The sequence below is a fragment of the Orbicella faveolata genome, unplaced genomic scaffold (genome assembly GCF_042242905.1).
Source record: "Orbicella faveolata isolate gen_17 unplaced genomic scaffold, um_ofav_v1 contig_12, whole genome shotgun sequence".
Lineage (NCBI taxonomy): Eukaryota > Metazoa > Cnidaria > Anthozoa > Scleractinia > Merulinidae > Orbicella > Orbicella faveolata.
The window spans coordinates 34148964-34175383 of NW_028301539.1; the positions used below are offsets into that span (position 1 = coordinate 34148964).

The 26420-nt window shown below is 38.3% G+C and overlaps 2 protein-coding genes and 2 pseudogenes across 3 annotated transcripts in view; 3 read left to right on the forward strand and 1 right to left on the reverse strand.

The window, feature by feature from the left end:
- The window catches only part of LOC110046040 (uncharacterized), a 29239-nt gene extending 14822 nt beyond the window's left edge, over window positions 1-14417 (reverse strand). The window contains exons 1-5 of the mRNA XM_020751702.2: window positions 12881-14417; window positions 6512-6724; window positions 2217-2369; window positions 1011-1313; window positions 170-417 (exon numbers count right to left, since the gene is read on the reverse strand). Coding sequence (XP_020607361.2) covers window positions 170-417; window positions 1011-1313; window positions 2217-2369; window positions 6512-6724; window positions 12881-14267 — 2304 coding nt within the window. The 5' untranslated portion in view covers window positions 14268-14417. The remainder of the gene's footprint in view (window positions 1-169; window positions 418-1010; window positions 1314-2216; window positions 2370-6511; window positions 6725-12880) is intronic.
- LOC149117609 (uncharacterized) lies at window positions 7792-8942 on the forward strand (annotated as a pseudogene).
- LOC149117610 (uncharacterized) lies at window positions 9057-11758 on the forward strand. Its single transcript, XM_089283618.1, has 2 exons — window positions 9057-10475; window positions 10580-11758. The coding sequence occupies exons 1-2, from the start codon at window positions 9057-9059 to the stop codon at window positions 11756-11758; spliced, it is 2598 nt and encodes an 865-aa protein (XP_089139744.1).
- Window positions 14418-14513: 96 nt separating the features above from the next.
- On the forward strand, window positions 14514-21879 carry LOC110046041 (zinc finger CCHC-type and RNA-binding motif-containing protein 1-like; annotated as a pseudogene). Its single transcript, XR_016205711.1, has 7 exons — window positions 14514-14608; window positions 15440-15528; window positions 17032-17060; window positions 17209-17320; window positions 18276-18383; window positions 19746-19841; window positions 20653-21879. The product of XR_016205711.1 is annotated as a zinc finger CCHC-type and RNA-binding motif-containing protein 1-like (transcript).
- Window positions 21880-26420: the final 4541 nt, after the last annotated feature.

Below are 26420 nucleotides of genomic sequence, written 5' to 3' on the forward strand. Positions count from 1 at the left end.
GTTTGAATCCCATTCAGGCCTGAATTATTTTTAAGGCTTTAATTTCAGAGCTGCTTAAGTTGTCTACATAACTGTAATAATCAATCATATCTTTATATTAGGGAGGATTTAGAAACCAAAAATTTCTTCCCACAAATGAAAGAGCTCACATAGATGAATGAAAATATACCTGATAGAAGAACTGTGTCCACAAGGCATGGGAACCTTTGTGTGGTGGTCGCCATACAGTCCAATCTCCTTCACCAACTCTGAATGAGATATCATTGGTTTGATTTGTTGTAGCGAAAAAATGCATCCAAATCGCATAACTGGCTGTGAACACCACTTCAAATTCATACACAGCTATCAGTTGCTGGGGTAAACCAGCTGCTTTGACGTAGGTGTCTAAGCCAATTGTCTTAACACTGTATGCTGGACCTTGAAAAAATCCAAACAGACTTAAATTGTACATGTATTTCATACACAAGTATTTATACCTCAGAGAAGCATATAAACATGTACATAACTATGCAATAAAATCAAAAGCTCTTAAAAGAAGCTTCTCTTTTGTTCACAGAAAATTTTCTAACATCCTCAAATTTTTTATCATTAATCAGCTAGCTAGTACATATAAGATTGTATAATAGGGAAGGAGTCAACCCAATGTTTATTAACAAAAGTAGCTGCATGAACAGTATTAAAGAAAAAGTTAATGCTAAATGGAAAATTTTACAAGCATGCCATATGATATCAGATACATGTGCCTGTTTTGATAGCCTGGGACTAGTGGATTATGCATTTTAGCTAGTGGACATTCAGACAAGTGAAGTTTCTTGGCAAAAGTTTGAGGAAATTCAAATTACAGAAGTAATGTAAAAGAAGAAATTATTTGGGACTAGTGAGAATGACTTTCGCATTAGTACATCATAGGTACAGCTTGCCAAAAGGACTGAAAATTGGTTTTCTTTGCAGCCTGGAAGCCTAAAAGTTTGTTTCTTTGCACCATGGACAATGTTACACTGATTTCTTACCAGCAACTGATGCCATAACAGCTTCCATTTCACAACCAGCCAATACTGCTGTCCTCTTTGTGCACACTTCAACAGGGACATCTTTTTTTTCGCTCTGGCAAACTAACTCAATTCCATCAATTGCAAGATTAGCAGCTGGGCACTTCTGATACTTGCAAACAGTACACTTTGGGCTCCCTGCATGACAGTTTCCCTCAGGCAATATATGCACAAACCGAATTTGGTAGATCTTGTCAAACTTTTCAAGGTTTACAAAAGCGGCTCTCCAGAAAATGTCCCCGTGATCACCAGTCATGTTCCAGCCTGCAGAGTTGCAGATGACAGACAGTTTTCAAAAAGAAACAAAGAACAAACCTGTTTCTGTGAATTGTGGAGCAGTTTTACATACAACAACAGGAGGCAAACTGATTAAAACAGACTGCCCTTCTAGGCTGTGTGGAAAATTTTAACTGCCTGTCTAGTGAGTAAATAGATGATTTGAAATTCACCAGCTCAGACTTGTATTTGGACATGAGCAATCAACAATTAAGCAGTTACAGTAAGTGTATTCAGCTTTTCATGAGTATGGGACAAATATCGCAGATCTTACAAGGAAAAAGTCATCTCCTCAAAGCGCTCTGCAATCTAACGATCTCACGTTGTTAGTTATGCCTTGAATGAAATGTAAGACATTGGGTGATCGGGCATTTGCCTATGCTGGGCCATCAATGTGGAACAAGCTTCTAAAGCCCATTCAGATGGTGCCAAACATTTACTCCTTTAAAAAACAGCTAAAAACATATTTGTTCAGAGAAGCCTATAACATTCAGTGATAAATTTTATTACTTTCATCTATTTTTTTTTATTTGTAATGCTACTTTTTATATTTTAAATTTTTAAAAATACGTATATTTTACATTTTTATATTTTAAAATGTAAAGCGCTTATGAATATTTTATATAATTACCGCTATATAAATTTGATTATTATTATTATTATTATTATTACTATTATTACTATTATTATTAAATAAAAGATTGAGTTTCAAATGGGAGTCAAATCTATGACCTTCTCCTAATACTGATTGTGTGAAAGGTTATTTAATTAATAAATAGTTCAATGAGTCCCTTGCTTGTTACAAACTCAATTTACTGAACAGTTCCATGCAACATTTTGTGTTTATTGATGTTACAGTACATCTGGTTGCCACTGTACTTTCAGACCCACCTGAATCATTCCATTTGCCACGACTTCCCAATTCTTCTGGATTTTGAATGTTGACATGCACATAAAGTGTACCGATGTCACCTCCATACATGTTCCAAAAGAAACGGAACTCACACTTGCTAGCTCCTTGAATATTAGAACTTGTTAGAGTGGCTGTTAACAATTGAAAAAAACGAAAAAGAACTCTTACTAACTTTAATACATATAAGTACACATACACAGCCTTAATTTATATATTAAGATGATTACAGTCAAACCTCGATAATCCATACCTCGATTATCCAGATTTCTCGATTATCCAGACTTTTTCACTAGTCCCAGTTCTGTCATGAATATTCATCAGTCATGATCAAGATCCTTAGTCATATTCTTTTTAAAACTACAGCATTGAAAGGTACAGTGGAAAGCGAGTTTCTTTTGCTTTCAAAGAGCAAGAGCAGCGCTCGCACACGTCGTAACTTAAGAAGAACATTCGAATGAGTTCTAATTGGCTCAGAGTTGCTTTATCGCAAAGAGAAATTTCACGATCATCATGTCCTTGAAGTGTAAGCGATTTGTTCTTTCAATCAAAGATAAACAGTCTATAATTTTTTTCAATCAGAGAAAGGAGAAAAAGGAACCAATTTGTCAGGAAAAGATCATGAAGTTTGCCGACAACTTAGAGACCAGCGAAAGATTGAAGCGAAAATCGCTGAAAGTTGCCCATGATGAACAGCTCGCAAACGGACAGTGAAGATGTAGACCATATTGTTGTCCAAACGATTTGTAAAAGTGTTGTTTCACGGTTACAGTCAGTCAGTTTTGTTCTTCATTAATATTCATATTTTTGATTATCTGGAACCTCGATTATCCGGCTATTTCGTCTAGTCCCGACAAGTCCGGATAACAGTCCAGGTTCGCTTGTACTTAATAAGCAAGACAAATATGGCATCATACATACCTTACAGAAAAAGGAAAAGAAGGAAGCTGTATTGGCAACAGCAATTACACCCCTTAATATATAATATTGTAGCTATTGATCGTGGGATAGAGACTGTAGCTGGTGGATCCATATTGGCAGTCGTCTGATGGTCTATGACAACCATTAAGTTGCGCAGACAAGTATGGTTAGCCAAATGTTGCAAAATTCAACAACTTGGACCTTCATATTCAACAACTTATATTTATGTTCAACAACATATATTTATATTCAACATTTTATATTTATATTCAACGATACGCATATTCTTTCAACTTCAACCCAAATTATTTTCATTCAACAAAAATGTTTGTTCAACTTCAACCAAAAATAATTTCATTCGACAAAAATATTTGTTCAACTTCAACCGAAAATAATTTCATTCAACAACAATATTTGTTCAACTTCAACCCAGATTATTTTCATTCAACAAAAATATTTGTTCAACTTCAACCGAAAATAATTTCATTCAACAACAATATTTGTTCAACTTCAACCCAGATTATTTTCATTCAACAAAAATATTTGTTCAACTTCAACCGAAAATAATTTCATTCAACAACAACATTTGTTCAACTTCAACCCAGATTATTTTCATCCAACAAAAATATTTGTTCAACTTCAACCAAAAATAATTTCATTCAACAACAATATTTGTTCAACTTCAACCACAGTTATTTTCATTCAACAATAAAGTTCCCGGACATTCAAAATATCGTCATTCAACAAAATTCCCCGTCCCTCCCCCTGAACTACCCCGAACGCTGTCACAAATCCCTAGTGTTTTGGGTACCCAAAACACTGAAAGCGTAAAACTGATGCAAGTGAAATCATCCACAATTCTGCTCAAAACCCATTTATCTTCTTACGAAGCTTTGTCTCAATAAATTAAAGCGTTCTTTAGCTTGATATAAACACAATACGTCTCTGAAAATAGTTGCAATTCATAACAGACTGTCTGATCCGAATCCGCAGTTATAACGACATATAAAACCGAATACACGTGCCAAAGATCCTTGTATGAACATGCGCTTGGTGCCTATCGATAACCCCTGAAATGCACATTATTTAAAACGAGAAAGGCGCTTTCCAAACCTCCGATAGTGCGGCGATTAAAATCAATATACGAACGAACGGCCGTCACGCAATATGCAGGTCTCAAGCTGTGACCGACCTCTGTATGTGTTGCCTGTCGGAAATAAACTCTGGCTTAGACTTGTTTGTCGCTCTTTCCTTGACCATCCCTCCTAGTGTACGTAAATTTTGCCAGCGAACAGTTCTCTATGCCATTAAATAAGTTTTTGCTTCGGAGACAAAACCAAAATAAATATAAATAAAGTATAGACAAAGCTAATCCTTGGATACAGGGAAAGTCTTAGACTTGTTTATTTCTCGCTCCTTCCTTAACCATCCCTCCTATTAGATTTTGCCATTAAAGCAGTTTTTTTCTTCGGAGACAATTCTATAAAAAATACAAATAAAGTAGACAAGACTAAGTCCTTTGAACACTGGGAAAGTTGGATACTTAAATCCCTGGTGATATATGGGTATCCCTTTCCAATATGCTTGTTTGTTATCGTTTCTCTAATTCAGGGTAGCCAAATCGACCGAGGATTAAAAGGCAAAGCAAACCTTTTATATCTTCATCTTATACATTCCAGCAAAATCTACATATACTAGGAGGGATGGTAAAGGAAAGAGCGACAAACAAGTTTAAGCCAGAGTTTATTTCCGACAGGCAACACATACAGAGGTCGGTCACAGCTTGAGACCTGCATATTGCGTGACGGCCGTTCATTCGCATATTGATTTTAATCGCCGCACTATCGGAGGTTTAGAAAGCGCCTTTCTCGTTTTAAATAACGTGCATTTCAAGGGTTATCAATAGGCACCAAGCGCATGTTCATACAAGGATCTTTGGCGCGTGAATTCGGTTTTATATGTCGTTATAACTGCGGACTCGGATCAGACAGTCTGTTATGAATTGCGACTATTTTCAGAGACGTATTGTGTTTATATCAAGCTAAAGAACGCTTTAATTTATTGAGACAAAGCTTCGTAAGAAGATAAATGGGTTTTGAGCAGAATTGCGGATGATTTCACTTGCATCAGTTTTACGCTTTCAGTGTTTTGGGTACCCAAAACACTAGGGATTTGTGACAGTGTTCGGGGTAGTTCAGGGGGAGGGACGGGGAATTTTGTTGAATGACGATATTTTGAATGTCCGGGAACTTCATTGTTGAATAAAAATAATTGTGGTTGAAGTTGAACAAATATTGTTGTTGAATGAAATTATTTTTGGTTGAAGTTGAACAAATATTTTTGTTGAATGAAAATAATCTGGGTTGAAGTTGAACAAATACTGTTGTTGAATGAAATTATTTTCGGTTGAAGTTGAACAAATATTTTTGTTGAATGAAATTATTTTTGGTTGAAGTTGAACAAATATTTTTGTTGAATGAAAATAAGTTGGGTTGAAGTTGAAAGAAAATGCGTATCATTGAATATAAATATAAAATGTTGAATATAAATATATGTTGTTGAAAATAAATATAAGTTGTTGAATATGAAGGTCCAAGTTGTTGAATTTTGCAACATTTGGCTAACCATAGACAAGTACATGTTTTTTTTTTTTTATGTAAGAAATCTTGCCCTTCGGACATTAGTTCAAAGGAGAAGATGATGAAGGTGATGTGGATAGTGACATTGAATAAATAAGTAGTCTGATCAAGAAGTATTCATAAATAAAATAATGGTGAATGTCACTCTGAGTTGGTCATTTCAGTTAAATAATTGTATTTAGTGATGATTTTGTTATCAAACTGGCCAAAAACATACTTTTACAATACGATCTTGCATAAGTTAGTGTTAATTCAACTCATGTTTGCACGATGATAAACAAAACAAAGTTTAAATTCACCAAAATTTCTTTCTCAAATTTTTAAGAATAAGTTACATTTTTGTCAGGGCAAGTATAATGTCTTGCATACTTGCACTGGTGACAAGTTTCATGACAAAAGGAGAAATAATACAATGCTGTCTGAGTGGGAAAAATTAATACATGTATGGATTCATATATAATTAATTGTTTTTAGAAGTAGGTTGAAGATGCAATGTGCTAAGTTGTGAAGTACAGACTTGAGGGAAAAGAGGCTTATTCTGTTGTCAAATTAAGTGTTAAATGAAAATGTTGTTACAAGTACATGTAGTAACAGAGATCAATGAAAGGATTAATTGGCTTATTAGGCTCCCTTACTAAAAGTATATCATGCATACAGCTCCATAAAAGTATATTTTATAGGTTTTTTTATTTATTTTATCTATTTCTTAAATATACCTCTCTGATTTGGCGCTGCCTGAGAAGTGTCGGAATATATATAACGGGAGCCTTTCGGATGACCCCACAGTGGTCCTGTGTTCGGCTCAGGAGTCGATGTGTTAGTTATAACCCATCTTATAGAGCTGCCTCCTTGCTGAGCAGAAGTCCAGTCACACATTCCATTCTCAAAATCACATGACAGGATGCGTTTTTGCGACACTACCTGGCAACCTGCACGATAAGACAAAGAAAAATGAAATTAACTTACTAGTAACTAGTAAATAGGTTCAAATTACATAATCAGTTCACGCATAATCAGTTCATGCACATTCAAAGGAATGCCAGGTTTTTTTCCTTCGCCATTCTCTTATCTCACTTTTTGTACTATTCTACTTTTTACCCATCACTTGGAGAGATTTTCAGACCTTTAAGATTCATAAAATCAAGGTCTGTAGTTCACTTGGTACAAAAAACAAACAAACCTTTCATTACCCAAGGCTTTTGTCTAATGGGTACCCAGTCGCCAGTCAAGTGCCTAAGTTACAAGTGCAGGTGATTAAATTTTTGTTCAAGGAGCCCGAGTGGGCGTCTAAACATGGAGTTTCCATTCCCATCTAATAAGAAATACAAGAAATTCCCATTAACAAGCCTGCCAACCATCACCAGTCATTGTGCATTTGTTCGGTAAATTTGATGTTTTCACTGGGTAACTCTCATTTTGACCGGCTGGGATGTTTCTCATGAAATCGGTCATAAAATCAGTCACACAATAAATTTTAAAACTGAAATCAACAGTTACTCTCCTCTTGTTGTGCTTTTATCACAAGAAATGTGGGCTAACACACAGCAACAAAGTCTCACTCCACTCACAAAACAGCCAAAAACAACCATATTTGAAAACTGCAAATTCAGTATTGCATAAATGCAAATCATGTACACCAATGGATTTTGTCTCTGTTGATACCTTTCTGAGGAAAAGGCAATATTATTGCAGTTACAAATAACTATTTTAACAACAAACATTTTTAGAAATGAAGTAATGATGCTAATGACATAATATTTCCAACTTCTCATTATGAAGAAAACATAAATTTCAAAATAACAGAAAATATGAAATTCTATTTCGTCACCACTGCCACAGGGATCCCATGAGATTGCATCACGCATGCGCCCGTCAGTGCTTCTCGCTTCGCGCCGTCGGAAGGCAGCAAAAATTTTTGCTGAATGAAATTCTGAAAAATTCCTTTTGCACACTTCCGTTACGCTATCTGGAAGAACAAATCACCGACTGAAGGAACATGAGCGCTGACGACAGGGAAAAAACAGATTCCAGTGCCAACCCTTCTAGGATTGAGGAGAAAAACAGCTCGGCCGACATGGCGAGCGTTTTGCAAGGCTTACAAAGCTCACTAACACAGCTTGTCGAGGTTTCGAAAGCCCAAACCGAAGCTTTTAATAGCCTCAGAGAAGATATTCTCCTGCAACCCGATCCAGACGAAGAGATTGAGGAAGGCGCTTTGGATAAGACGTCCAATTCACTCGACTTAACTGCGGCCACAAATCAATTGCTCGACTCGAGCAAAGGCCAAAGTCCAAAGCCTGCTCACTCTGACTCAGGGTCAAAGAACGACCTTCTAGACAGCCTGACTCAGGCGCTACTGTAAACTAGCAAAAAGTCCCCTGATATTGAGGGGAAAATTGCCACACTTGTCGACAATATTCTGACTGGAGAACTGTCTCAAGATTCAGTGAAAGAGAGAGGCGAGAAATATCCACCACCTGCAAATTGCAAATATCTCACACCGACCCTGGTGAATGAAGAAATCTGGGATTTATTGACTAGAAAGAACAGGTCAGTGGATCTGGCTTTTCAACGTGTTCAGGAACCGATTATTTCTGGGTTATCCTCACTCTTAATTCTAGCCGACCGGCTATTCAAAGATGTTCAGAGCGTGAAAACTGTGAACGCGCGCGAAATCTTAACGCACGTGATGGATAGCATTGCACTCTTCGGACATGCAAACTGGAAGCTTAACATGAAACGCCGGGAGCTCATCAAGCCAGACCTTAACCCACCTTACACTAGACTGTGTAAAGAGGAAATAAAACCCTCAACAAAGCTGTTTGGCGACGATTTATCCAAACACCTCAAAGAAATGTCCGACGTAAAACGTGCCGGACAACAAATGCAGAAAGCGACCAGCGGTTCAGCCTTTACTAATAAGGCCTCGAACTCCAAGGCACCACGTTCGAAGCCTTATGACCGACCATCAAATCGTCTGAATGCGTTCAAACGCCGTCCTTTTTTAGGGCACGGCCGAGCAACAACCCATCAGACAAAGATGAACAAGACCTCCCCAAAGTCCCAGTAGAACAACAGGTAAGGGAAATAGATTCCACCACAAATATTAATTTAGAGGACCTGCACAAAAGTGTTGAAAATTTCAAAGCAGGGCACGTGAAACACCATTTGCCATTGTGGGAATCATTGACTAATGACCCCATTATTTTGGATGCCATAAAACATCACCATATAGAGTTTGAGGCTGAGTTCCCGAAGCAGATGGCCAGGCCTAACAAAATCCATTTCTCACCAGTGGAAATCAATATCATTGATGCAGAAATTGCTAAACTTGTGAGTAAGGAAGTTCTTACATTGGTGAACAATACACCTGATAGTTTTATTTCAAATATTTTCATTCGACCTAAAAAGGATGGTACTCACAGGATGATACTTAATTTGAAACCACTCAATGAATTTGTTGATTATCATCATTTTAAAATGGATACGTTCCGAACTGCCCTCAAGCTCATCCGACCTGGATGCTTTATGGCATCGGTAGATCTCAAAGATGCTTACTATTCTATCCCCATAGCAGAGGAGGACAGGAAATTCCTTCTGTTTGAATGGAAAGGGAAATACTACCAATTCACATGCCTACCTAATGGCTTGTCCTCTGCCCCAAGGATTTTCACAAAAATCCTTAAGCCGGTTTATGCACATCTACGTTCTAATGGACATACATGTATGGGGCACATTGATGATTCCCTTCTCATTGGTCAGACTTTTTACTCATGTCAACAAAATGTATTTGATACTGTCAGTTTGTTTACCAAACTTGGCTTCACTGTACACCCTGTGAAGTCTGTGCTCCAACCCCTACAAAAAATAGATTTTTTGGGTTTTGTGCTGGACAGTATCACCATGATGGTAACTCTCAATGAGTCTAAAGCCATGAAGGTCAAATCCGCTTGTGAAAATTTGCTCCTTCAAAAGACAGCCACTATCCGTACTGTTGCTCAGGTCATAGGCTTCCTTGTTTCCAGTTTCCCAGCATTAGAATTTGCAGAAATGCATTACAGGCATTTGGAGCTTGACAAAATTTGTGCACTCCGTGATAACAAGGGGAATTTTGACGCCATTATGACCCTGTCTACCCCATCTAGGACAGAACTGACTTGGTGGGTAAATAATGTCCCACATGCCTCTAAAGCTATTAGCCATGGAAACCCTGACCTTATGCTCACCACTGATGCATCTAATCTAGGTTGGGGAGCTGTCTGTGGAAATAACTCCACTGGGGGACTTTGGAGTCTTGAGGAACAAAGAAACCACATTAACTATCTTGAACTGAAAGCGGTACTACTGGACCTACAATCCCTTTGTAGTGTTATTAATGGGAAACACATTCTTGTTCAATCTGATAACACTACTACTGTGTCATATATCAATGCAATGGGGGGTATCAAATCAATTCCATATAATGACATGGCAACCATTATATGGGAATGGTGCATACAACGCAACATCTGGCTAAGTGCCACTCATATCCCAGGGTCTGATAACATTCAAGCTGACAAGGAATCAAGAGCACTAAGGGACGCGACAGAATGGTCCTTGTCGCAGGAGGCCTTTAAGGCCATACATGATCGCTGGGGTCCATTTGACATTGACTTGTTTGCCTCCAGACTTAATTTTAAGGTCCCTCAATATGTCTCATGGAGACCTGACCCTGGAGCACAATTTATTAATGCTTTTTTCATGGACTGGAAACCTCATTACTTTTATGCTTTCCCACCCTTTAGTGTCATTGCAAACTGCCTGCAGAAGATCGAACAAGACCAATCAACAGGACTCCTCACTGCTCCACTCTGGACAACACAACCCTGGTTTACGCTTCTACTGAACCTTCTAACAGACTACCCCCTAGTACTTCCCCAGTCGGACACTCTTCTAGTCCAGCCTCACAGCAATGCAGTCCATCCTCTCAGCAAGCGGTTGCAACTGATAGCTTGCAAAGTATCAGGGAATCCTTCTGCCAGCGAGCTATTTCAAGCAAAGCTACCAACATCATCTTGCAGTCTTGGTCTGCAGGTACCCAAAAACAATATGCCCCTTATCTCAAGAAGTGGCATGACTTTTGTTCTAAACGAGAAGTTAATTCATACAATCCACCTTTGAACAAAGTGCTAGATTTCCTAGTCAGTCTGCATGAACAAGGATTGTCATACACAACTATAAACACTGCAAGAAGTGCACTATCTGCTGTCATTCTTCCCACAGACAATGTGAACATAGGGAGCCATCCCATCGTCTCCCGCTTCATGAGAGGCATCTACAAGAGCAACCCACCAATGCCACGGTACCGCACTACATGGGATGTAAACCTAGTCCTTTCTTATTTGTCATCGTTGTCCAAACCAACGGAGTCAAGTCTAAAATCCTTGACTCTAAAACTGACAATGTTAATTGCACTTGTATCTGCACAAAGAGGACAAAGTCTCCACATGTTAGACATCCAGTTTATGAAAGAAGGGGATAACTTTTTTGAGTTCGCCCTACCAGAACACATAAAACAAAGTAGACCTGGATACAAGGTACCTTCAGTGCTTTTACAAGCCTACCCTGAAGACCAATCTCTCTGTGTTTTTACTCATTTGAAAGAATATCTACAGAGAACAAAACCACTAAGAGGTACTGAAACAAAGCTTTTTCTTAGACATATGAAACCACATCACCGGGCCTCTAAAGATACCATATCAAGGTGGATTCGTTCTGTAATGGCAGATGCTGGTGTTGATGTTAACACCTTCAAACCTCACAATACCAGGGCGGCAGCTGCATCGAAAGCGAAAAATGTATCTGTTCCAATCAAGGAAATTCTAGATACTGCTGGTTGGTCTTCGGAGAGAACATTTGATAGATTCTACAAGCCCTTCCAAGGGAATGGTGTTTTTGCCACGTCTGTGTTGCACATTGATTAGCTAGAATGCACTTTACAAAACCATAGACTGTGGGTGCCGACAGTTTGCATGTTGTCATGCCTACCCATATGCATATAACATTTGTCGTTCTCTTATTCAGACCTATTGTACACACATAGGTACTATGTTATGATTAAATTTCCGTTTGTTTTACATTATTTCTCATGTGAATGTCTGGGCTTTGAAGTCTCATGGGATCCCTGTGGCAGTGGTGACGAAATAGAATTGAAAAATTAAACGAGACTTACCTGTAAGTTGAAGTTTGATTGGAATTCTATGAGTCACCTACTGCAACAAGGGGATCACATGCCCACCCTGTTACATTTGATCCCCGCCCATAGCACGGTGTTCAATTACACCCTGTTACCTTAACACAGCGGTCATACACCAACCGCAGCAACAGAAGGGACTTGCATTTATGCACTTCTGGACGACATTCACATTAGAGCTTCAAAAACTGACGGGCACATGCTTGATGCAATCTCATGTGATCCCCTTGTTGCAGTAGGTGACTCATAGAATTCCAATCAAACTTCAACTTACAGGTAAGTCTCGTTTAATTTTTCAATTACATAATCATTCAGTTTTGGTTATAAAAAAAGATATATCTGGGTCACGCCAAATTCAAACCCCCTAAAATGCCACTTTCATTATAATTTCTTTTCACATGCTGCTTGCATCTCATGATTTGTATGGCATAGATGTATTTTGTTTTGTTCAAATGGAATGGCAAAACTCAAAAGCAAAAGCAATAATGTTATTGCAAAAAACAGCTGCAGCACTTGCATGTGTACATCAATTATTGAATTTTATTTATTTCATTGAAATTACAACATAAATAATATTCTTCCTCAGTCATGACCTCATCACTTTGCTGAATGCTTGATTCCAAAAATTTGATTGATGTTAGTGTCTCAAGGAAAATCTCAACAGAGAAAAGGAGGATACCCGCTAGGCCACCTCCATCCAACCCCTTTTCCCCATATGTACGCCAAACTCCCAACCCCCAGGATTGACCACGGAAACTTTTATCCTGGGCTCCTAACTTAGTCTTCTTAAAAATTCCCTTAAGCAACAGCTTAGATTATTACTGTTTTCATAAATCCAATCACATATATTCACCTGTTAACGATCTTTTCTTTGTTCCATTGTTGCAAATACTGGAGCATTCAGACCACTTTGACACCACTGTTTTGTAAGAGTCATACAGTGTTGAAACACACTGGTCACCCTCAAATAGAACTTCTGCAGAATTATTGCATTTACTAGAGTAAACGACAACTCTGACTTCAACATAATCACTTCCTGCTTGCAAATTTGAACTATATCCCCAGCCACTTTTTACAAGAATGGGATATCCTTTCTTTGATCCATCGTGCTTGCTGGGAGCCCAGATACGGACCTTGTTCTCGTTATAGGCAAACACAACACCTCCATACTCATTAGTGCCATCATCGTCAGACTGAGTGGCACCCTGTGCCTCAAAGACGTAGTCGATATTCTTTCCATTTACTGCTCTCACTTGAACGATGACAAGGGCAGGTAACAAGTTAATACCATGAGCTATTTCTTTGAAGGAATTATCACCTCTCTGCCCGTTAAAGTGAAACCATTCAGTCTGAAAAGCTGGTGTCGGTAGTTGGTTGACCCAAAGCAGTGTCTCCACCCTGCATTTAGTCACTTTCTGACTGTGACCTCCCCCAGTGTATTCCCTGCCTATAAAAATACATCCAGTGTTGTTGTTGTTAGCTCCCTCAGGACCCCACAAACGAACGTATCTCTCGTTGTACGCAAATATTACCCCGCCAAAGTTACTGTTAGGGTCAGGATTTTGAGAAGAAGCCACTGCAGGAAACCAAAATCCCTTGTTTGGATTGCTTACATCATCGTCAGATTCCGCTGGGGAAAGTCTGACCACAACTCTCTCAGGCAACTGTCTTAACTCATGATCAACTTGATGATAGACTTGGTTTAATTGGACTGCACGTGTGTCCACAACGTGTTCAATTTGAAAAGTTGGCGCCGGCCCGTCTTTCCACACTTGCACCACGACTTCAGCTTCGTTTGAAACCTGGGTGTTCACTTCACCTCCCCAACCATCTTTCACGAACACTACATGACCATTTGGATCTGTCGGAGCCCATATTCGAACGAATTCCGCGTTGTAAGCATAAATTAATCCCCCGAAAGAGCTCCTCGACGGCGAAGACTGGCTGGAACCTATTCCATTGAAGCAAAAGGCACTATTGTTCCCATTGCGAGGCTTCGCATAAACACGAACGTAAAATGGGTCCACATTCAACCCATGACGAATCTCCTTAAATGAACCGACCCCTTGATTTGACTTTAGAGTAAAATTAGTTCTGAAGTCTGGTTTTGGAAAAGTAGCCAGCCTTGCTCCATGCAGTAAATTCTCCGGCAGAACTTCTGGAACGAGGACGACTGTCAACAACGTCAAAACAACCTGCCAGAACCGCAAAATCTGATTTTCGCGCGCGAAAGAAGGCATTAAGGCCAAGTACACTGCTCTGAGTTCTTGATAAATCTTTTCTGATGGTTCATGATAACCTCTTCAATTCACTGGCATGACTCCAATTGAAAGAAAAAAGCAATACACGTTGTAAACACGAGGTCAATATAATTCTCCATGCTTGAGGATGTTTTGAAAATGCTGTCAGCTTGGTAACCACGCTTTACCACGAAGTTACGTTGCTTTCCCCGAGTTACTCCGACCATGTAACGAAGATTACCGACAATGGACGATGTTCATCGGTTTTCAATATGGCGGACGGCGAAGCGTATGAAGCAGATCGTCTAAGCAAATACCCGTAGCATCTGTCAAGGTCGGAGGTATTGGTTAAGCTTAGCGCTGACAAAAAATTTTTGAGATAGTGATTTACACAAACTCGATCGGACAGCATTTGCACTAATTTATATTGAAAAGTGTTTACCAATAACAGTGTTTACAAATAACAATGCCTCATGAAAGTACTAAAACTAGGAGTGCCATTCAAGTATACTGTTTAATACCTTTCATTTGAATAGTCACACACTAGGGTATTATTTACAGGCTGAAAAGTTAGGATCACTTCGTATACATATGGCAAAATTGCCTCACATGAAAGTTCTGCTCAGTAGCTTTCATATGTATGTGTATATGTACAGTCTGTCAGATATAATCAATCGATAAAAAACGATGTCGGAAAACAATCTATGCCTTAAATATCAATCGACAATCTGGTAATAAACTAAACTGTCTACGATCTGATTAGTTTAACTTGTAAAAAGAAAATGAAAATCATCGTTCAATAATCTATATCATTCGATGGATCAATCATGATCAATTTCTTATTTTCTATCGGCAATTGATAGCAATGCATCACACAAATTAGATATCAGTCCAAGATTGCAATTGATATATTTTGGTACTGATTGTTATTGATTGCCACTTTGTTGATTGACCAGACCTGGGAATTGCACACACCACCATTTAAGACAAAGGTCTTGGAAGTCACTTCACCATTCCTCCAGTAAGTGGTAGTTGTGATCACTTCCCCCATGGTACCCACCATAAATACAAGTTATGTTGATTTTTATCTAACCAATCACACAGCACTGCTGAAATGGCATTGTTTTAGGGAAAGTACAGTATAAGTACCTATTTAGCATCCTTTTTTCCAGTAAGCATGAGTGGAGGATTAGCACCAAGCAAGTCTACAGTATATGTGGGAAATTTACCTTATTCTCTCACAAATAATGATTTACACAAGGTAATTTATGGAGATAGAATGCCTGTGCCAAAGGTCACTCAAATGATGACTGTGAAAGAGACATCACAGATGTAGTTTGAATATTGTAATTTATTATATAAACACCAATGGAATACCAGGTGAGCTTTTGCGCAAAAACACAATATCTTCACAACTGAAAATACAGTGGCATGTTGTCTTCACAAGTGAAAAGATCAACTGTAGCAAAAAGTTAAGAAAAGGAGAAAAAAGAAAGGCAAAAAAGTAGATTAAAAAAAAAACGAAAAGGACATAGGTCACTTTTTCAAAATTTTGATTAAAACACAATGCTAGTGGAAAGAAAGGCATGCTTTCATGTTGTAAATGCCTTTTTGAGTAGATTGGAGCTAATTTAGCTCATATCCAGACTGAAAATGCCAAAAAAGTGTCAAAGATGCATTTTTCTTAGAAACCTCCAGGTGTCAATGGGCTAAATATAAGCTAAATGAAATTTACTCAGACATGTATTTTTGAACCTGTCAATTTTTTGAACCAATTTATAGTTCCTTGGTGACTCAAAAAATCAGAGCTGTATATTTAAGGTGCCATATGCCCCCCCCTTCCTGGGGGGGACTCCCATATAAAAGGGTCAGTGATGCTCATCATAAAATCTGAATTGAATTCCTAAAGGATACCAATCTGAGCATGGATCGAGCTTTATTTGACCCCTTGAAGACGCTAAAAGATACCTCTTAAAACGGATTAGGCTTGGTTACCAGCCACTGTCCAGGAAAGGGGCCAGCGCTAGTAGACTGCACTCGAGAGACCATTGGAAATCAAGCCTAAAAATGGGAAATAAGTCAGAGTGTTGTATAATTATTATTTCTTCGATTGCACCCTAAAAGATACTTTGACAGCCCAAAATAGTAGTGTTTAATCATAAACTCCCTAAGTGAGACCAGAATCCTTGATTTATACCCCTAAGTGAGACAACAAGCATCCCCAACCTTTTCATATAGGATTCCCCCCCCCCCCCACCCTGTGTACGTCTTGAATAATAAAAGGATAAAATTAGTGCTTTTAGTTGAACCATCAACTGATTGCAAATTTGATAATCAAATAGGACAAGTACTGTATATGCTAGCTTAGTATTTTTTCTTTAAGTTACTATTGCTCTTAATTAAACAATGCTCTGTCTATGACTGGTACTGTTACTACTGATATTTATTTTTTTATTATTATTATTATTATTATTATTATTATTATTTATATCTATATATTTTTTTTCTCTTTCTACCTCTTCTTTTCTTTATTTTTCCTACAACTGATTTAAAGCGTAATTATTCTTGTAACTACCCAGCTCATTTAGTTTTTACTGTTGTGAGTGGTTTTTTTGCTTATCAAGTTTAATGTGTTCTTTTGCTGAATGATATTCTATGTATTATGCAAAATAAAATGGTTGTTGTTGTTGTTGTTGAACTTAGCAGTTTGCCATAGAGATTTTAGATTACTGTAACTTTTGTGCATATTTTATCTTATTAACAGATATTTGAGAAGTATGGAAAAGTTGTGAAGTAAGTTTAATGTCCATATTTAAAAAAGGTGCTTCTGAATGATTATTATCTCAGTTCTCATCACCTTTTTGCTCAGTAGAGTTGGTATTTTATAAGGCAAAATGAGCTGTTTACCACTTCAGTTAAATTATCATTTTTCTCTTATAAGGGTGACAATTCTTAGAGACAAGGAGACTAGAGAGAGTAAAGGAGTGGCATTTGTGTTGTTCTTAGATCGGCAGATGGCACAGAAAGCAGTTGCAGCAGTCAACAAGAAACAGGTATTTACTGGGTCAGACAAATATTTTGGGTGGTAGGAGGTTGGTGGGAGTTGGTGTTACACTTTGGTTATTTGGGAGGCAGTGTGGCTAATTTTTAGTGCACAGGACTCAAGCAGCCTGGTGGTACAGTTGTGTTCTTGGGATGGTCGTAACCCTGGAATGGATTAGCATCCCATCCAGAGGGGAGGTGCAATACTCTTAGTTGCTCCATGCTACAGAAACTGTAGATAATTCTCGCTTGATGGGCCTCTAGGGTTGAGTACAGACTTTACCTTGAGTTGTGTTACCCATCGTTTACCATTATGTAGACTGCAGTATTACCAGTGGGCCTTGCTAGTTGGTTTAGTTGAAAGTCTTGTAATCAAAACTTGGTTTGGGAGAATAAGTACAGTAAATGTTAAATGTTTCTCAGATGGAATTCGTACTCTTGGAACTGAGTGTCTGAGTGAATATTAACAGCCTAATTGGACTTTTTTTATCATAGATGTAAGTGCATGTGTACTGCAAAGCTTCTTGTTTTAAACCCTTGTTTGGGCTTCCCCTTTGCTCCATTAGGAAAATAAATAAAAGCGAAAAAATATGCCTGACCACTGGTTAAGTGTAATCAGATAAAAGTGCCTTTGGCGAAGTGACTGCAGAGTCAAAATATCGCAGTTTTCTATTTATTTTCCACCTTGACTTACAATTAATGTCAGGGGCCCAACCTCTTTAATTCTCACACACTGAATGTTATTGCTTTGTTTGCCCTGTACAAGAATGCAACACATTTTAGGAATGACACAATCTTCTATTTTTGTGGGTTGAGGACTGTTTTTGTGTTTCAAAACACACCCAGTCTGTCTGACTTCATTCCTGTACTGCTCCAGAAGGTTCCACTTGTTTTCTTTTTATCGAAGTCTCTACTAATTTATGATATTGCCTTAAAGTTTGTAAGTAAGCACTCCTCTCTTTTCAGATGTTTGGCCGTACTATAAAATGTACCATCGCAAATGACAATGGCCGCGCCACGGAGTTCATCAGGAGAAAAAACTATCCGGATAAATCACATTGTTACGAATGTGGGGTAAGACTCGGCAGCAAAGGTTTTTACAACGATATATTAGGACACGTTAGAGACAGTGTTCAGTATAAAAATAATTTCTATTTACAAAGCTAAAAAAGTTAAAAGTATAAAAAACCGAACGTTTTCGACACTAGGTCATCTTCTGGGGTAAGTAAAGACCGTCCGTCATAGTGTCGAAAACGTTCGGTTTTTTACTTTTAACTTTATGGACAGTATTCAGTATCTTTAGAATCTTTAGTTAATGCCTAATGGGTTAAGACAAGTTGAGACAATGTCCAGTATCTTTGAAAATCTTTAATTTACGTCTAATGGCAATATACTAGGGGATTAAAGGTTACGCTTTTAAATATCAGCTTATTGTGAATATTAACGACAAATTCCAGCTTCTGTCGATTTTATGTTTTGACCAGAAAACAAGAACATGGAATTTCGAATGCTTTTCTGTTGGCCGCTCTCAAACCATAGTAAAACGCGTATGTATAAATTCTGTCCAGTATCCCGTTGATCATAGAACTAGCACAACCGGGTACTGTGTATAGTTGTATACATTCATTAAGTCGATACATGTAAGACATTTAAAGCTCTAGAGATATTAGCGTTTAAAAATTGGCGACGGCGAAGCTTTCCATGTTTTTCAATTACCAAACAGCAATATTTTTGCGCTAATTAATACATTTTGAACGATTTTTAGCCGCCATAGTTATGCCTGACGTATAACGACTTATTTAGACAAACTGCTGTTAGTCCTTGTAAGCCAGGAAATGATAGCCCTCGATACGTCCTAACGTTAACCTACGCAATCAAGATCTTGAACCCACGACCTGAGCCACGATCATTAAACAGATTTTACTGTTGCTCTTTCCATACATTTACCAGCTGAGCTACAAGATAAACCTTAAACGGGATTGCTGTCAGACCAAGTGGAGACAGGCGCGATTAAATACTATATTTGACGGCGGTGAATATAGACTAGTTTTATCAATGATGGGAGCGATTAACAGACATAGCGCCATTGAATACATGTCGGTCTTAGCCTTGTAGACATTGAGCCCAGAATTATGCATAGTGAATGTGAGACGAATATTATTTAGAAATCGATACTGATTAGCGGAATTCTGATCGCTGTCCAGGTTAGAAATTTTAAAATACACCCAGTCAAATAGAGGCCAGCACCTAAGTCTCGTACCTGCGTCTGGCTAGCTTTCCATCTTCATGGAACAAACTGGACCAATATAAGCTCAGGCGGTGTGTAGCCACTTAGACGCTTATTGCAGACTTCACGTACAAATGGAATTTGTTTTTATTTGTCCACCAACAGGACATCTTGACTGATTTTTTTTTTTTCCTCACTTTTTTGTTCAGGAATATGGCCACTTGAGTTATCAGTGCCCAAAGAATATGCTTGGAGAGAGAACCTCCTCCAAAGAAACAGAGGAAGAGGAAGAAACAAGACGAACGGTACATTTTGGTTTTGTTTGTTTTTGTTTTTGTTTTTGTCTTTGTCTTTGTCTTTGTCTTTGTCTTTGTCTTTGTCTTTGTTTTTGTTTTTGTTTTTGTTTTTGTTTTTGTCTTTGTTTTTGTCTTTGTCTTTGTTTTTGTTTTTGTTTTTGTCTTTGTCTTTGTCTTTGTCTTTGTCTTTGTCTTTGTCTTTGTCTTTGTCTTTGTTTTTGTTTTTGTTTTTGTTTTTGTTTTTTGTTTTGTTTTGTTTTGTTTTGTTTTTGTTTTTGTCTTTTTTTTCTTAAGTTTTTTTTCCTTTATCTCATTATTATCGAAGCCAGTAATATCGACACCTTGATTCCCGAAACTACTTTTTAATTTGCCTTCAGTTTTCCCTACGTTTCGTTTGTATATACTGAAAGGAGCTCAGTCACAATATTTTTGAGTTATTTTGGCCAGGTACAAACTACTTTTAAATTGAAGGAAACCTGAAAATTGTAGTTTACTAAGATAGCAAAACACCAAAGAAATAATAATAAACCATAGAGGAACAAGGATGGTTGACAATGGAGAAGACTGACTCAGATGACAAACGACGAACTTGAAAAATTCAGGCTAAACGTTTCAAGATGCGCAAACCGTGCCCCTCAAAGTCTCTGATTGTATTGAAATTTTGAAAACGTGAATGCCCGCACACTCGCACTTTCTGAACTTTTCTCGGGTTGTGCATGTCTTCATGTCACCCACACAATGGTCTTTGTTACGTAAAGAAAGGAAATTCACTGACTTTGTTAGGTTTGGTATTCAAAGTTGAAATGTCGTTTTGTTGCAGATATGACGGAGACGAACAAGATGAAGACGAAGAAGAAGATGGCGGTGAAGATCCGTACGAGTTCAGCCTGAGTGCTGTCATCGATGAATGCGCTCGAATGGCTTCCAAAGACGATCCAACCAATCCTGGTACGTCCTCAAGTGGAGGCAGCCAATCAAAAAAAAAAATTATACAGAGTTCGTATTTTAGTGACGAAGAGGACGAAGATTAGAAACGGGCGCTTGCCCCAACTCCTTACCGACCACGACTTAGGAGAGAAAATGTGTGCGATCTGGGTACCATAATACCATTCGCCTACCTGTTCGTGTACTTCAGTGTCTTAAATGTGAACTGCCCCGCTTCATTGACGCAAAATAAAGTTGTCCCTTCCATCAGGGGAAGATCAAATATAACGAAGGAAGGACAGCTAGTAATGTCTTGTGGGAAGCACGGACGCAATGTTTCAGCCGATTTAGAACAGGCCGTAGACCCAGGTTTTCAAAACATGATCCTTCCGACATGATTCTCCCGTAATTAGCTCTACGTTTTACTTTTCACTTTTCAAAATCAAATCCTCGGATGGGCGAATTGCGTTTTGAAAAAACTGGTCAACACACTGAACTGAAATAGTTTAAAACTAAGAACTTTAAAATATGTATTTCATATACCACAAGAGGTACATCATGCTCACAAGGATTCAATGAAGTTTTCCGTGACCCATTACATGAAGTAGAAGAGCAACACTGTTAATCGATGTTTATTTGTGAGAAAGCATGAAAGTCAGAAAATTAAATACAGGAGGGCATTTCAATGTTGTTAATGACCAAGATCTCAATTGCTCACAAAGAGAAGAAATCAAATAAATTTCTCAAAATTTTTTTTTTTCATAATGAAGTTATTTTATCATGTTTGCATCTACTTTACAATACTTTTGCTGTTACTTTACACTAAAACAGTACAATAAAGGCTACATACACTACTTAGACCTATTAACACTACTTTCAGTACAAGACAGCTTCTTTACCCTACATACTATAAAGAATCGATTTTGCACAATTTTTAACGGAACATTACGTACGTAACAGCAATACAGGTATTTTCTAAATTGCATATCCTTAATTTATCTATTGTAGCAATTAATCTAGAGATTGTTTTAAGTACGAATCGACATGTAGAGAGCCCGGAACCCAAACTGTAAAAAATAAACGCTTCTTTCCCTGGAGACAAATAAAAACAATTTCTCGTGGAGACTTGACTTTTATGTGTTCACAATGTGATTTAGAAGAAAAGAGTAGTAAGGTAAGACGTTCATAGATATTTCTCTTAATAGCCATGAACAGAAGAGAGGCCCTTCATACTGGAAATTAAATTCAAGTTTAATTGAGGATATGTGGCGATGAGAACTGTTTTTGTGAGTTATTGGAAGATAAAAAAATAGCGCGAGGAAATTCAACCTCGTTCTCAAGGCCTTTTCCTTAAAGAAAAGCACAAATTTTCTCCAAAACTTTCATTTTCTCCATAATTCTGTCCAATTGACCATTCTTAGCCTCTGACGAGCAAAATTTGCCTCGATGAAAGAATTCATACATTTTTGGTTAATAGGGAAAGACCATGGGAACGAGGCTGGAGGAAATTGAAAAGTACGCAGAGATGCGAAGAAACCAAGGAGTGCGACAGAAGGTTTTCAAGGGAGATGGGAGTATTCGAAAAATCTAGAAGTCAGGCTCACCGCCCCAAATGTGCTGGGAACGCGCCCAAAACATTATAACGATCGACTCGACGATGACTCGAAGTGCCTTCGTGGGAGACGGAAGAAAGTTCGAGGTCAGCTTGGGTGACCCTGCCAAACGCGTTGAGATCGGGCGTAAATTTGGCGCACTTGATGGCGGAAGTGAAAAAAACACGGTTTCAAAAGATTTAAGGCTATCAGATATGACAGGGTTTTTATGAGAGTGAGGGTAGTGGATTAGGGGCGAAGGTGGGGTGGGATTATTAAATTACAAAATAAAACTTGACGGTACATTTTTAATGACAGGAAATAAAAGTGGTTCACTGGAAAATGCCAATAATTTACATGTTAATTATAGACTTCACTGCACTTCTAAGATTTGGATTCCGGACAAGATAAAACACGGGATTAATAGATGACGTTAGAAATGGTATGGTTAGAGACCAAGGTAGTGCAATAGCGTGCACTCGAGGATATCGAAGCTCAAAAAACTTCATTGAAATGGCTGGCATCAGGGAAGCAGGAAGGATAATGGCAACAACACACATATTGACGGCAACGTGCTTCTCTCGCCGCATTACCGCTGACATTTGATGTGCAGCCACAGCATCGCCCAGCTGATTGTTGTGATGGCGAATGGCGAACAGCATTCTGATGTGATTGACAATTGGAATCACAAGAAACGACACGCCACAAATAATTACAGCAACGTACCCAGCTATTGGTGGCAAAATAAAATGTATGGAGATGATAAGCAGGAGCCAAATAGCACTGGCGATAAGGACAGTTCTCAACGCATCTGTGGAAAAAAAATGTTTTCATGTTGGTCACGTTGCAGCTAAATGAAAGTGTTTTTTATGAATATTTTGAGGAGAGTGAAACAGTTCATGTGTAAAGCGGGCGCGTGTATTCTCTCAAATACTTGGGAATGGCAAGATAATCGCATATCCAAAGCTTGCTTTTGGGCCCATGTATAGCTAAAAATCCTCGATAATTCACAATAATGGCAAGTCGCAAGAAAAGAGATAACCCACTGGGCGGTAATATGGAATATGAATAACGAAACACCAAAGGAAAGTTGCCTTCCAGAGCAAACTTGAGGCAAAGGAGACTGAAATAAATTTTAGTGCGGAAAGCTGAAGCTTACGAAGTGAGCATCCTCTCATTTTGACCGCATCCTTCCCCTCCACCCTTTTTTTTTTTTTTTTTTTTTCTTTTTTTTTTATTGTTTGCTTGTCTTTCTTTCTTGCTTTCGCTCCAGTGTTATATCCTGCCCACCGGATGGAAAATAACCTTTCATTCTTATTGGAACGCTTACAACGTAGTCTGCGATTGCTGTGTGATATAACTCAAGACCTTTCCTGTGGTTTCAACAGATGTAACAAATAAACTTCAAAATTTATAATCACGACAGATGGAATTGGAATTGGTAAGGTGTTGTAGTTCTGTGATTGTAGCAGTGTTTTCAGATCTCCCTTCTTATTTCTGATGATCTCCAGTTTGCCAGTAATCATTGTTTATAAAAGAAAAAAGGTTCTCTGTTATAAACAGTGAGTTTCCAGTTCTCGACACATATCCATGCCACGTCTTCGATCGTCTCGTAATCAGTTTGAGTATTTTGGGTACAAAAAATGCGCGCAGAAAAAGTCCGCAAACAAACATGAAATCGAGTGCATATATTTTCTTTTGTTAACTCGTGAAATAATATTTCATTTTTAATGTATATTTCTTGGCATCTTTGCTTTGCTGCCGCGGTCAATCTACTTAGATTGCTAGCCATGATCTTGACGACCTCGCGACCTGAACGAATCTATCTGACTGAACTTGGCAATTTGTAAAGCATTCTTTTAGATGCCTCCCTACTGTTAATGTATTGGCCAACTGATTTTAGCTGGAAAACCTATCATATTGGAGAAAACTTAACTGAACATCGTTATCATAAGTAAAGATAAATCTTACAATTATGGGCACAACATGCACATCTAGAAACTCACCTCGTTTTGTCGCATTTGTGCGATATATCAAAGGTTTTGACAAAGCATGATGGCGATCAAAACTGATGATCATAAAAATGGTAAATGACAGCCCGGTTGTAAACAGATTCAAAGTGTAATATACGTCAAATATCAAGACTTGGTGTGAACACGACTGCTGAGCTCTTTGAAGGAAAAACCGCCACACGACAAACATGGGCTGAGCAGTGATTCCTGTGAGGCAATCTGCGGAGGCCAGGCTGCACAGTAGAATGTTACTTGGCCTCTGTAACGAGGGGTTCTTAGCGACAGCGACAATAATGGCCAGATTACTAAGGAATGCAAAAGTGGCGGAGGGTCCATTGACAACAGCAAGAATAGCGTCGTTGATGTAGCCGACCGTGTCGTTCCTTGCGATACCAATCCAACCAGGCAACCCACAAATTGAGCCATTTTCATTTGCAGTCATTTTGTCAGTGTAGGAATTGGAGATGATTTATTTACCTGGAAATTTGAACTTTTTATCAAATTAGAGCTCCAGAGTTGTCATCTATCACGCATAGACATCAAGAGCGAACTATCTTATTACTTTGAAAAGCGTTTATCTATTAGTCGAATCTGTTATATCTACAGAACCTCGTGCTTCATGTCTCAGTGTTAAAATCGGCTATTACTGACTTCTTTTGAATAGTACTTTTGATAACCTCTGACACGAAATACGACTTGCATAGTAGTTGGTTTAAATAGCTGTTTAAAATCGTTTTTATCTCAAAACCTTGATCAAGAAAACAACTATAACGCTAATGATTGGATAAGGTTTGTGTCGTACGCCTCTTACCAATTGCAAGTGTTGGGGCTATACTCCTTTCAAAATAAGAAGGATTAAACGCTATATCACAACACTTTGTCACTAAAAGAAATTACCGAGGTTCTACATAGAAAACTTTCTTTGTGTATTCTGTAACTTAAAACACGTCATGCTCAAAGACATTAAAAACGCTAAACATACCAAAGATAAGGACACAGGGAGATCCTGAGTGAATAAAGATATGTGCTCAATCCTTACAAAAACAACATAGGCGTGCATTCTGATTCGATTTTCCTTTTTATTTATTTTAATTTAAACCATCGAAATCTTCATTTCTTAAGTGTATTTGCCGGCCGCCGCTCTCTCCGATTGAAGAACCAGCCGGCTGGTTTATCAGAACATTTGCATTCAATGCATTTTTCTCTGAAATGAATAATTAAACTGTCTGAGCTTTAGTCATGCAAAGTACCGCAATAACACAGCAGTAAATCACTGATCAACGGTAGAAATGAGTTAATTCACAGAGGCATTTACTATCTTTATTAGAACTCCTCCACCTTCTAAGAGTCAGTGAAAGCGCTTGTAGGATTTAAGGAACCTCTCAACGTTATCGGTTTTTTTAGTACACACTTTTATTTACGTTTCTTCGCACGACATTAATAACATCTTCATTATCGCAACATTTTAAGTAGAAAATATGTGCGTATTGAAGAAATCAAAGAATTCCCGACATACGGAAGCTCTTTCATCTATTGTTACACGTACTTTCCAGATTTCTGCAAATCTAACAATAGCATGGAGCTTTTACAGAGCAGTTCTCCGGAACACATGCCAAGAACCATCAGCCAAATGGAGATTTTAATGGAAATGTATTCGTTTCAATTTGTTGCTGCCGCAGTGAGTGAGCCTGAAGCCGAGGCAGCAGATCTAATCGCTAAAAAATTACATTATAGCGGAGCTCCGGCGGCCCGAAGGGCCGCCAAGCGGAGCCCCATACTCATATGGGAAAGAAAAGGAAACCCATGAGTTGATTTTCTCATGGTTATCATGGCTAGCGGTATTGCTCGTGGGCGCGTACGTACGACGACGACGACGACGACAACGACGGCGACGGCGGAGTTGCCCAACATGGCGGCCATACTCCAAATAATAGGTTGACAGAGACATGCAGCCTTGGTTTACCGTGTATTTCCTTGATATTGGACAACCATGTTATGATCAATTGACACCTGTCAATACAAGGTATCCGCTGACCAGTATTACGTGACCATATCGCAGG